Source organism: Arvicanthis niloticus, chromosome 21 (assembly GCF_011762505.2).
Source record: "Arvicanthis niloticus isolate mArvNil1 chromosome 21, mArvNil1.pat.X, whole genome shotgun sequence".
NCBI lineage: Eukaryota > Metazoa > Chordata > Mammalia > Rodentia > Muridae > Arvicanthis > Arvicanthis niloticus.
Genome location: NC_047678.1, coordinates 8,340,899 through 8,354,165, shown reverse-complemented (window position 1 = coordinate 8,354,165; position 13,267 = coordinate 8,340,899). Strand labels below are relative to the sequence as shown.

Here is a 13,267-nt window from a genome sequence, read left to right as displayed (position 1 = left end):
CAGATAAGGTCTTTCTCACTATATCCCCTACTCAAGCTTCAAGCAATACTGTCTCCCGAGTAGCCGGGACTATACAGACATGGCGACCGCTCTCACTGTAGCAATGTGAAAACCTTGGGCCAGCAGAAGGAAGCCAGGCCATTCTCCAATTAGGCATGTGTTCTGTATGCTATCAGGATACTCTGTGTGCTGTACCACTTTTCCATAGTGAAGAGAGACACACTTTCTCATTCCTGTAGACAGAACAGCTCTCCTGCTCCTCAACCTAGAAAAGGCAATGAGAAAGGCAAACTTTAACATAGAGTTAGTTCATAGATAGCTGACCTTAGACCTAGATAGATATGCTGGAGGAGCCATGAGATACCTGGTAAAACCAAACCAAAATAACTTTCCCCGATCTTTTTTTCAAGCACTTTTCTCTGCCAATTAAAAAAAAAAAAAAAAAAAAAAAGATGCGATTTTTCCCCAAAACTACTTAGTTTATTATAAGAGAGAATTTAATACAAACAGAAGAATTGAGCATAATATTATCAATTATACAAGGTTAATGTTTAACCTTACTAAGTCAGTTAATCCTACTTTATAATATGAAGGGATCTAACTCCTAAAACTATAAGTAAAATTGGTATTCTGAAAACATATTTAGAAGCTAGGCATGGTGGTATACACCTGTAATCCCAATACTTAAGAGGTGGAGGCAGAAGAATCACAAGTTCCAGGCCAACTTGGGCTATTCAGGGAGACTGCTACATTAGGGAAATGAAGCCAAACATATATAGCACCCAAATTATTTTTCTTTTTGTAGTGGCAGATGATGATTTTTTTTTTTTTAAAGTTAGATTAAAGACTTTCCAGTCAGGGGAAATACCATGATCATGAAAGCACCTTTTCCAAGGCCCATCTGTTCCACTCTCAATCTTCTAAGACAAATGAGGAAAACTCAACTGCATATTTACAGCAGTAGGGCCTGGGGACTGGGTAGGAAGGGATATGACACATACACACCACTGTGTTCCCAGTCTCCCTTGATTTAAGCAAGAGAAGAGGAGAGGGAGAGAGAGATGGGAGAGAGAGAAGAAGGAGAGAGAGAGGAAGAGGGGGAGAGAGAAGAGGGAGAAGGTTAGGGAGAGGGAGAGAGGGAAAGATGATAGAGGGGGACAGAGAGGGGGAGAGGAGGAAAGGGGGAGAGGAGAAGGAGGAGAGAGGGGGGAGAGGGGCAAAAGGAGGGGGAGGAGGGGGAGGGAGAGAGGGAGAAGGAGGGAGAGAGGAGGAGGGAGAGAGATTAGGCAACTAGAGCAATATGCCTGATTTATTTTCAGTTGACAAATGCATAGTTTTTATTATTGAAGAAAGTGAAGTATCTGAGGGGAGACAGTGCACAAAAGTTGGGGATGAATAAGCAGCAAAGCTGAGGAAATCTGATTGCAGAATTTGGATTCTGAACAGTTGTGGTGCCATTTTGTACAAGCACATGAGCTATTTGCATATCTAACCGAGGAGTTTCCCATTCCACGATGATGGAATATTTCTAGGACTGCCTCACTGGGGGACAAGTTTGCTAAACATATACATATGTAAAGTGAAATGACACATTATTGGTGGGGTTTTTTTTTGAGTTACCCCTAAGAAAAGTAGAAAACATTGTGCTAAAAATTATGAAAAGCATATTTTAAAATGAGACTTCATAGCTGGCTGGTGGTACATATCTTTAATCCCAGCACTGGGGGCAGGGGGCGCAGAGGAACAGAGGCAGGCAGATCTCTGAGTATGAGGCTAGCCAGTAGTACAACCAGGGCTACACAAAGAAACCCTGTCTTGAAAAAACAAAAACTAAACCAACCAACCAACCAAACAAACAAACAAACACCATAAGAGAAACAAAAAACCAAAAGAGAGACTCTTGCTAATTGCTGAAATACACTCTATTATTTTTCCACAGTTTAGTTGTTGTGATTATATCTTTTCTTGTATATTGACTCCCCCTCAAGCTAATCTTTATGTGCTGGTAATCCTGTCCGAAGTTTAGTGTATGGTCTGTATTCAGAAAACATTTTGAATACATTAAGGAGTAAATGAATGTACTGGAGGTCAAACCAAGAAGCGCACTCATGCTTAAACAAGTGTTTTAACCAAGGAGACACATTTCCAGCCTCTACTTTCAATATTCCTTTTGTTTTTTAAGATTTATTTTCTGCATATAAGTGTTTGCCTGTGCGAGCGTGCGCGTTTGTGTGTGTGTGTGTACATGTGTACGTATACTCCATGCATGCACTGTCTGAGGAGGCCAGAAGAGGGTATCAGATCTCCTGGAATTGGAGGTACAGGTAGTTAGTTGTAAGCCATACACCACTGAGGCCTTGTGAACTGGACTTGACTCCTCTGCACCCGAGTCCATGTGTTTTTAACTGCTGAAACATCTCTTCAGCACCTCCTCTCCGCTTTTAACATTCTTTACATGATCAACTATTTACAGGGTGACATTGAAACCCCTCTTACAAGGTAATGAAAGCAAAGGAGATTTTCTTTTTCTTTTTTCTTTTTCTTTTTTTTTTTAAATCTATGTACTTGTTTTTCCATGTTTTTGGCAATAAAATCTAATTCTACAAATGATTAGAAGGAGTGAAAAGTTTGGTGTTCCAGTCAATATTTGGGAAATAGGTTCTTTTATTAGACTTTTTTTTTTTGGGAAATGCATATGACTGTACAAAATAGCCCCTTGGGCTGCTCACCATTCAAGATGACTGGAGCTGTCAGAGAACAAGTAAACACAAGCAAAAGAAAGCAGCTTTACAGGACCTGGAGGATTCTGTTAATCCCTCTGTAATGTTGGCTTGGAGAAAGAGGCCGCATGCTCTTTGGGTTTATTCTATATCAGTGTTCCGGTCTATAGACCGTAAGTCCCACAGGAATGGACAAGTAACATCTCTAAATTTAAGTCATTAAAGCTTCATTCTACTAAAACTTTTGGAATTTGTTTCTCCTGGAAATTTGTATCTTCCAGCTCTGCTGTTAAACTGTTTTTGCCTCACACAAAGCACTCTAATTGTAATGTGCCTCGTCTAATTTAGGAGAGGGAGCTTTGTAAAGTACACCTTCTCCTCGGATGCTATGAGGTAAATTATTTATGGGTTATAAAATCACAATGAAAGGTGTCACGTTAAGTGCAAGAAATGTTTTTGAAGAACTGTGCGATGCTAATATAATGCTCTCTATAAAATAACTGAGTCCAGATAAATGTAAAAACCAGGCCAAGGAAACATCTAAATTCAAGCATAGCCTTAAAAGCTATCGCTGTACTGGTAGGGTCAAGTAAAAGAATTAGAAATCATTTCACAGGTATCTAGGCAATATATAACCCCATAACTGTTCCGCAGTGTCTACCATAGAATCTGGGCATGCGATTTAACTGAAAAGAAAGGGCTGTGGTGTCTGAAGGCTGCTTGTTTGTTTTAATCAGACATCCCTGAGTGGCATGGGACTTCTCCAGTCCTTGGATCTCCAAGTATAAATATCAATAATACAACCACAGGGTTTCAATACTGGAAGACGTTTTTTAAAAATTTATTTATTTATTTATTTATTTAATTCTGACCCTCTTTCATCAAAGAAGAAACCATAGTCCTGAAAAAATTAACATCTTGGTTTCCAGAACGCTCAGGAAGATTGTTCTTAAGCTCAGCAGGACTGTTCACCGGACCGCCCTCTAACACCTTTCCTCTAACCACGTTCAAACCAAATGCCCCTCAGATACTTCAGAAACAGGCGAGGAGTCGCCGGCTCGCTCAGTGCCATCGAGGCCTGGGATTTCTGGGTCAAAGTTGATCCCCTCCTGCATCAGGCCCCGGGGACATGGCTGGCAGCCAGGACGTTGGGGTTAGGGGAGGACAGTGGACGAGCGGAGGAAGCGAGGCGGCCCGCCCCTCACCCGTCGGGGCCCCGGTCGCACGATCGGTGCTCAGCAGCTCGGCCGGCGCCCCGCCCCCGCCTCCTCGCACGGCGGCTCGGCCGATGCCGCCGTGACTCAGCGCTTCTCGCGGGCCGCCCGGCCGCGGCGGCGGCTCGGCGCGGGCTCCTCCCGCCTCGCCACCCCCTCTCGCCACCCACGCCCGCCCCCGGCCGCGGGGCCTTCCGTCGCACGGCCGCCGCCCGCCGCACTCCGCGTCTGCCCCGCCACCGAGCCGGCCATGGAACCCCGAGCCCCCCGCCGCCGACACACCCACCAGCGCGGCTACCTGCTGACGCGGGACCCGCATCTCAACAAGGTGAGCCCGCGGTCCCCGGAGCCGCCCTGTGCCCGCCGCCGGCCGCTGGGCCGCGGGGACCTGCGTCCCACCGAGGGGACGGTCCCCCTCCGGGGGAGGCCACTGCGGAGCCGGCGCCCGCGCCCCTCAGCATCCCGAGGCGGGACCACGAGGAGCGATGTAACTTGTGGCCCGCACTTCTTTGTCTGCCCTTCTCCCATCCCGGGAAGGATGGACCAGTGTAGGAATCGAGCGTTTCCCGTGAGGGTGGCAGGCAGGTGGCCAGGGCAGCCGCGACGTGCCTTCCCGGTCCCGGTGACTGAACTGGCAAGGACTGGCGGCTGCTGTGGAGAAGTGGTCCTACCGGTCCTGCCTGAACAGAGATGGGCTCTTGAGTGCCTGGGATGCCACCCACAAGATGTGGGGGCTCCAGGGCCTCTTGGCATCTGAGGTTGAGGATGTTTCTTGTTGAAACCCTACATACATGCCTAGGTGGGAAAACTTACATGATACGGTGGTACAGCCATTTATTTATTTATTTATCTTTCTAAATTCTGACTTTTGGAGAGTTAATTTTTTTAAACCTGCCCTCTTTTTTTTTTTTAAATTATTATTATTATTGCAAGGAAATTCAATGTATGCCCCAAATCAGAGTTCCCTTTTCTCAAGCTGTGATATCTCCCCTCCCATCCTATACCCAAGATCTCTCTCCTAAATGAGAACATCTTAGAAATATATCTAAGTAACTAGATCTTATTTTACAGTATGTATGGCCATTAGATTGGTGTGTGTGTGTGCCTGTGCGTGCGTGCGCGCGCGCATATTCATATCTGATTTCCTATTTATTCAGTACATAGAGCATGACATGAGTGTCAACATGGAAGCCTGTTAAGTCTTTTAGGGTATCACTTTAGTGAACCTCTTTTTTCATTAAGAAGTGGACCTCAGCATTCCTCTCTAGTCATGTTTCGGGTGACTAGTTCTCATTATTAATAGCTTAACGTGTGATTATTTTATGCATTACAGCTAGTTTGAGTTTGTAATTTTTTTGTGTGACTTCTACAAATCTTTGATGATTTGATATTTATAGTTATATAAATTTTTAAGTTATATGAATTTTTAAGTTTTCCTACTTATTTTTCCCTCAAAATAAATGTAATTGCTAGTTCGAAATTTTTTTTTCTTTATTATTCTGTAGGTCGAGGTCTATTTTCACTAGAACAAAGGTAAACTTTGGTGTGACAAAACTATTTGTGGCTTTCACATGTTACCTGCCTGCCCTGATTTATGATGAAATTATGGGTCGCCTTGACAAGATCACACGAGTAGTATAACCTGTTAGATTTTTTTTTTTTTTTTTTAAGTCAAGGTTGAATAGTCTGTTAAGAGTTGGTAGACAGGCTAGGCCGTCCCTAGCAAAGGTATGCTTCAGTGTGTTTGGAATCTCCTGCTAACCTGAAACAGTTGATACCAACTTTAGAATAACACTGTCAAAAGATCTTACACCAAAGGTAGAAAAGTGCAGTATTAACGTGTTCACACATTTTACCTGTACTGTATCAAATTGGATTACAAATCTGGGTCCTCTTGGGACAGTCAATAGAATGAACTTTACTTACTCAGCCTTGGGGTCAGTGTGATGTCCTGTAGAAGTGACATCATTGAAAGCGGGAAACTGGGATTTTCTTGATCTGCCATACAGTCAAGAGTCCTCTGTCTGTGTTACTAGGACAGGAATTTTAATTAATTAATTAATTTTTTATTTTGATATGTCCTGTCTCCAAAGGGAGCCTAAACTGAACAGTGCTCTCTAAATTTCTCCCAGCAGCCTAGCCTAGCCTGTCACTCGGCATTAGGAAGACTTGTTTAACCACACTAAGGAAGAGTTTTATGAACCTACCTTTGGGTGACTAAGACACACTTTGTTAGTATTATGTCCTTACATATATGTATGGATGAAAAGTCTTTTGTTGCCGAGGAAAGTGGCTCAGTGGGTAAGAGTGTTTGCTGCTCTTGCAGAGGACACGGATTCAGTTCTCAGCACCCACTTCAGGTGGCTCACAACTAGAGGCCCCACGAACAGCGCCCCCCCCCCCCCACGAGAGAGACAGAGAGAAAGAGAGAATGAACATCTCTACCAATTAGCATTTCATTTATAGTCTCCTTGTTATTCAAATATTTATAGTGATTTTTCTGTTATGTTGAATGTAAATTAATGTTTTACTATCTATCCTAGATTCGTCTAACTCCCAAATTTAAGCCTCTAGCTTAAAATATATTTGAGATTTTTCTTCTTTCCATTTTTGTTAATGTGATTCTTAAAACTAAAATGTTAATTGATTTAGTAATCATTTCCCTGGGGAAGCCTTTTCTAATTTTCTTATTCCCACTATCATTTAATGCTTACACTTATCCACTCAGTTGCCTCATATTGTTTTGTACTTATTACTTTGTAGTTTACTTTATTTATTTGTTTATTTTTGTCAAGTTCTGATTGTGTAGCTTTGGCTAGCCTGGGTGGAATTGGCTGTGTAGACCAGGTTGACCTTGCACTAATAGAGAACTGCCTGCCGGCCTCTGCCTCCTAGTGCTCAGATTAGAGGATGCATCACCCCAGCAACTGCAGGGAGCTTTCAGTGCAGTGTTGGTTCCGGCAATATCCTAAGACAGTACATCCATTAATATAAAAAGTTCCTTTGAATCTGTCATTAAATTGTTTAATGGGATATAGTTAAAAATGTTAGAATTTGGCTTTAATAATCTGTGAAATTTTAACTACTTGTTGGATAATCTTAAGGAAGTAAAATTTGGTAAAAGTCAAACTTAACAGTAGACACAAAGTCAAAAACAACAGCAGCAACAAACCAAACCTGAGAGACATAGGCTCTTTATAATTTATACAGAATTCTAAACCTTACTACTTGCTAATAGTCAAATGTGTACGATTTCAGACTGATTCTGTTATAGCTGTTGGGAAGTACTTCTGCCTCATACTTAGGAGATTTACTGTGTTTATGAACATAGCATATATACATATGTTTATACATATATATGTATACACAATGCACATAAATGTATATATACATATATATGTATATACACTCACTATACACACACATACATACATACATACATACATACATACATACACATACATAATTTTTTTGAGACAGAATCTCACTTGGTGTGGTCAAAGCTGGCCTAGAACTCATTATGTAGACTAGGCTGGCCTTGAACTCAAAGCAGTACTCTTGCGTCAGTCTTCTGGGTGGTACAATTGCAGGTGTGTTCCACCATACCCCACAGCCTGAACTGTTTTTAAGATGTTTATCTGTGCCTTCTGTGTGTGTGTGTGTATTATATATAACTAAAAATGTATAGTTTCAGGATATCCTCTGATTTAGATGACTTGTAATTCTATGTTTTCAGAAATTTTATATGGCCAGTAATCATGCTTTATAAACTGCTGTACAAAAATTAAAAATGTATGAACAATAAAAAAATAATTACTCCCATCATTTTTCACTTTGTTTATGCAGTTGTGGGAGAATGCTAATTGCTAAGCTTTGTTGGAGGTAATTGTTCCCGTGAGTCTCCAGATGCTACCCATCTTTGGTATTTTATGCATTTGATCCAGTTGTAGTCAGTGGCCATTTCTCCTAAGAATTTAATTTGGTCCTCTTAATTAACTTTGAAATCTAAAAGGTGAGTTTCGGAAAAGTGTGTCATAGCTGCTTGCTTCCCAGTGTATCAAGGTCTGGTTTACTGTGTTACCAGGAAAAGCAAAACAAACATGCCGATAGAGTTATTATGTATCTAGTCAACCATCAACCCTCCTGTTTCCAGACACCTGATGCCTTTGAATTTGAAGACAGAAGACAGACTTTAGTCTTCTCTATGCTAATCTGGTAACTTTGGAATAAAATAGTAAAAGTTTTCAAAAAACATGAGACTAGAAGTTCTAGAGCTTTTATACTGAAAGGTCACGGCCATCATTTTTTACTGATTAAGACTATCAGCAAGAGTGGCTGTGTGCTTGTGATTGTGGTTCTGTGGTGAGTAGTCCCAGGCAGAAATCTGAGGTTGAAGGGGCCCTAAGACTCTGGTGTAGTATTACAAGTAGGCCCTTAAACTTTGAACAGATTAAAATATTTTTAAATTATTCAGTCTCCAAAGGTATTTTCCAGCTCGATTGTGACATAGTACATCTATATTATAAAATAAAACACACACACACATACATTTGTGTTATAAAGGTTTTTATGTGCTGTGAATTACATTACTCCAGAACTCTTGTGTTGAAATTGTAACTCCAGCTGAACTGCATGGTAAGTTGAACATCAACCTGCATTATACCATGAGGCACCACCTGAAACATTCTCTAAAACCAAAGATCAAAAAAAAAAAAAAAAAAAAAAAAAAAAAAAAAAAACCCAAAACCAAACCAAAACAAAACAAAAAAAAAACCAAAAACAGTTAGCACTGCCCCCAAATAAACAACAAGGCATAAATGAGAGAAGGAATTCTTCATAATGAGGAGTCAATTTTGAATAAAGTTATAATAGTTACAAATATAAGCTTAGTAGCCTACAGCTACCTTTATATTAAAGCCACAGCTTCCTAAATTCTAAGTGTTCTTATTACAAAAAAGTATGTGGGGTAAATATGTTAATTTGTTTAAGTTATTTATTCTACAATGCATATACTTCCCCAAATATACATAATAAATACATCAATTTTTGTTTTTTTAAAAATTTAAAATTATTAAAATTAATAATTTTAAAATGTTTTAAAATTATTAAAACTAAATTTTATACTTCAAATTTAAGTTTAAAAACCTGAAAATGTCACTATATGACATAGGAGAAATCTGATACCTTGTATCTTAAAGTAAAAAACTTTAAACTTCATAGTGTAGGATATATCAGACAAATAACATTCTCAAATTTCTCAGGCAATTTATGCTTTTCCAAACCATCAGAAAAAAATCAGTTGTTAGATCAGAAAAATGGAAAACAACAACTCCTTCTCTGAGAATTAACATGTAACATGAGGGTATTGCTGGCTTTAAGGGATCCACAGATGTCAAGTTACAATTTCAAGAAATGAAGCCATGTGGAGTGTCAGTTCTTAAATCCTGACAAAACTACACAAGTGAGAAGCTGGGGTGATGTAATTAGTCATTGCTAGTTTCTAATAGTACTTTTATTTTTTAAAAAAGATTTATTTATTTTATATGAGTACACTGTCACTCTCTTCAGACACACCAGAAGAGGGCATCAGATTCCATTACAGATGGTTGTGAGCCACCAAGTGGTTGCAGGCAATTGAACTCAGGACCTCTGGAAGAGCAATCAGTGCTCCTAACCTCTGAGCCATCTCTCCAGCCCAATAGTATCTTTTAATTTGTGTGTTTAGACCATTTACGTTTAATGTAATTGTCATGTTTAGATTTATGTCTATCATTTTATGAGATATTTGTCCTCTCTGATTTTTACTCTGGGATTTCTCCTTTTTCATTGTTTTAATGTTTATCATCTTTTAGTCTGTCTATTTAACTTATGACCATATACATCTCTTTGCATATGTATTGCATCAACTCACATCTTTATGTTTGAGTAGAACATAAAATTTTATGTTCTTTTACATTTTCACACATATTTTAAAGAGTTTAGGAGGAAGTGGAAAATCTGATACAGTTCCCAGACATGTACAGCTTCTATCCTTACTTTTAATTGCTGATGTTCCAAGTTTTCCTCCGGAGATATTTTCCTTCCATTTCAAGAAATTTTTTTTAGAATAGGTCTGCAGGAGACCAGCTGTCTTGATTCCCTTTCTTTGAGAATGTTCTTATTTTACCCTCACTGCTGAAGCATATTTTCACTGGGTATGGAATTATCTGTTATCAGTTCTCTTCCTCAGTATTAACAAACATTGTTCTCCTACTTTCTGGTCTTCTTTGTTTGCAATGAGAAAGCTTTAGTCGTTTAGGTAAGTATGTGTATGCATATCACTTTTCTCTGGATGGTAGAGCTCGTTTTTCATTTTCAAAATCTTGACTATAAAGACTTTTGGAATTAGAATTTTTTAACCTTCTTAGCTTTGTTAAATTTCACAATTCAATAATCTTACATCTTTTGCAATTTTTTTTTTTTTTTTTTATAAATTTTAAAACATTTTTGAGTCTTTTTTGCTCTCTCCTTTTGGTGTGTTTCTCTGAGTGTACATGTGCACACATGTCTGTGTGGAGGTTGGATACCTGTGGTGGATGTCTTCATTTGCTCCTCACTTTGTTCTTTGAGACAGGCTCATTCCCTAGACCTGGACATCACTGATTGGCTAGTCAGGCTGACCAGTGAACCCCAGGGCTACCTGTCTCAGCCTCCCCAATTCAAGGATTAAAAAAGCTTGCCACCATGGCTGGCTTTTTCTTACAAGAGTGCTGGGATCTGAAATGAGGTCCTTAGGCTTGCACAGCAAGCACTCCTATCCACTGGGCCAACTCTCAGCACTCTATCACTTTAGGACTGATGAATAAATGCAGAACAATATTAAAAGGCCTCTTAGTCTTTTATTTCATACATTTGTCTGCTTAGTTAATTTGTAGTGATCCATCATGAACAGTCCTGACTCCTCTATTTCATCTTTCCTCTTGAGCCCACCCTGTGAACACTTTGAGTTACTATGTTACTCACTTCTAAAACTTGTATTTGCATTTATTTCTTTGCTGATACTTTATACTTAAAGGGATTTGCTCTTATATTTGATAATGACATAACTAATGGGTCTAAGTGTTTTTATAATAGCACTATAGGTTCATTGTATAGAGAATTTTTTAAGTGACAGGTGTGCCACCTGCTTCTGTGTCCCACCTAGCAGGGTCTGCTTCCTGTAGCTGACACAGCTTCCTTCTGTTTTCTGTCTCACTAAGTTCATGGCCATGCTGTGTCCTGTGCCCTCAGTCAGCCCTCACCTCAGGCATCAGCTTCTTTCTCAGTCATCATTTACCACCCATTTTAATGTCATTGCTTAGCACACCCTTCCCCTTAACCTCTAAACAAAGCTAACTTTTGTTTCCACCCTGTGCTAGCTGGGGTTTGTGTCAACTTGATATAAGCTAGAGTCATTTTTGGAAGAGATTTCAAATCCTCGACTGAGAAAATGCCCCCACCAGATTGGCCTGGGGACAAGGCTGTGGTGAATTTTCTTGATTGATCATTGATATGGGAGAGCCCAGCTGATTGTGTGTGGTGCCACTCTTGCTTGATGGTCCTGAGTGCTATAAGAAAGCAGACTGAGCAAGCCACTTCTCCATGGCCTCTGCATTAGCCTCTGCCTCCAGGTTCCATCCCTGTGTGAGTTCCTGTCCTGACTTCCCTCATTAATGGAGTCTGGCCTTGCAGTTGTAAGTGAAATAAACCCTTTTCTCCCCAAGTTGTTTATGGTCATGGTGTTTGATCACAGCAACAGAATGCCTAACATACCTGAAGGTACTACATTTGTTATTTAGTGTAATTTGTGTACTTGTTAGTAAAATATCCCATTTGGTTCCCTTAACTGTAATATTGTGGGTCATACCTCCCATGCTGTTGGTGTTTTGCATTTAATCATTTGTTATAGCTAATCTTGCTTGTCAGTTTGACATTTGAGAAGAGAAAACCTCTGGTGGGGAATTGCTTCCATCTGGCTGGGGCACGTCTGTGGGGCATTTTCTTGATTGCTAATTGATAGAGGTGCTATTCCTGGGTAGGTGGGTCTGGGATATATGAGGGAACTGAGCAAGCCAGAGGAAGCACGATGGTAAGCAGCGTTCCTCTATGGAGTCTCCTTCAATTCCTGTCTCAGGTTCTTGCCTTGACTTCCTGCCTTCGCCATTAGATGTAAGATAAACCTTTTCTTCCCAAGTTGCTTATTTCATGCCATTTTATAACAGCAGCAGAATGTAGCCAATGCAGCATCACAAGCACAGGTTCAACAGATAACTTGTTGGAAAATATTAGCTGAGTGTGACAGTTAACTGGGTGCCTGGGCCATAGGAGCGCCCAGACATTAGGTCAGTCAGGATTCTTAGAAGTGTGCTTCAGAGTGTATTTCTGGATGAGATTAATCTGTGAATTGAGTTAAACAGATTTCTCCTTTCTCATTTAATCAGCTTAAGGTCTGAATGGAATAAAGACCAGGTTGGAAGAACCTCCTCTGCCTGTCTTTGAGCTGGGACAGCAGGTCCTGTTTCTTTTCTTTTTTCCTTATCCTTTACACTCAAACTGAAAGATTTCAGGATCTTGCCCTTTTGGCTTTTCAGACAGATACTGTACCACTGACTCTCCTGGGTCTGCCCCTTGTTATAGGTAGCACTGTGGCTTTTCTGACCTGGTAGTCATGTGGGCCAATTATAGTTCTCTTATAATTAATAAATCTCATATGTATGTGTCTGTCTGTTTATATGTATGTATGACATTTCTAATGAACTCTGACTAAGGTAGCTTCACGTAGCTGAGTGCAGTCAAACACAGTTTCTACACATGTCAGCTGTGGCCCTGTGGAGGCAGCTGCTTGTGGAGTGTCTGGGTTTATCCTGTCAGAGGTATGTGTGCCTTAAGATCTGCAGCATCGTTCTCTGTAGCAGTTCTTGGTGAAAGTCAGAGGTCCCTTTACAGTTTCATTGCTTATACTTAAAACCACCATTTCAAATAAACTGCACATATTACAAACAAAAGTAATTATATTGAAAATGTTGAAAATAATTTAAAAACATGTGATACAAGATACGCTTATTAAAGACAAATTGTACCAAGAAAATATACTTTATGTGTTGACAAATGTGTGCAGTTTAAAATAAGTCTTTTTATTTGCCTTTTTTTTTTTTAAGGTATCTTATTATTTTGTTCTTTCAGCCCAGTAGCTGAAGTATAAACATGTATGACTAGGCCTGGCTCAAGGCAAGGCTTTATTTTATATTTTATTTGTGTGTGTGTGTGTGTGAGAGAGAGAGAGAGAGAGAGAGAGAGAGAGAGAGAGAGAGCGCG

General features: G+C 40.1%; 1 protein-coding gene across 1 annotated transcript in view; it reads left to right on the top strand.

Moving 5' to 3' along the window:
- The first annotated feature begins 4,058 nt into the window (after nt 1-4,058).
- Me1 (malic enzyme 1) overlaps nt 4,059-13,267 on the top strand; it is a 110,714-nt gene continuing 101,505 nt past the window's right edge. Inside the window, exon 1 of the mRNA XM_034484066.2 lies at nt 4,059-4,262. Coding sequence (XP_034339957.1) covers nt 4,185-4,262 — 78 coding nt within the window. The 5' untranslated portion in view covers nt 4,059-4,184. The remainder of the gene's footprint in view (nt 4,263-13,267) is intronic.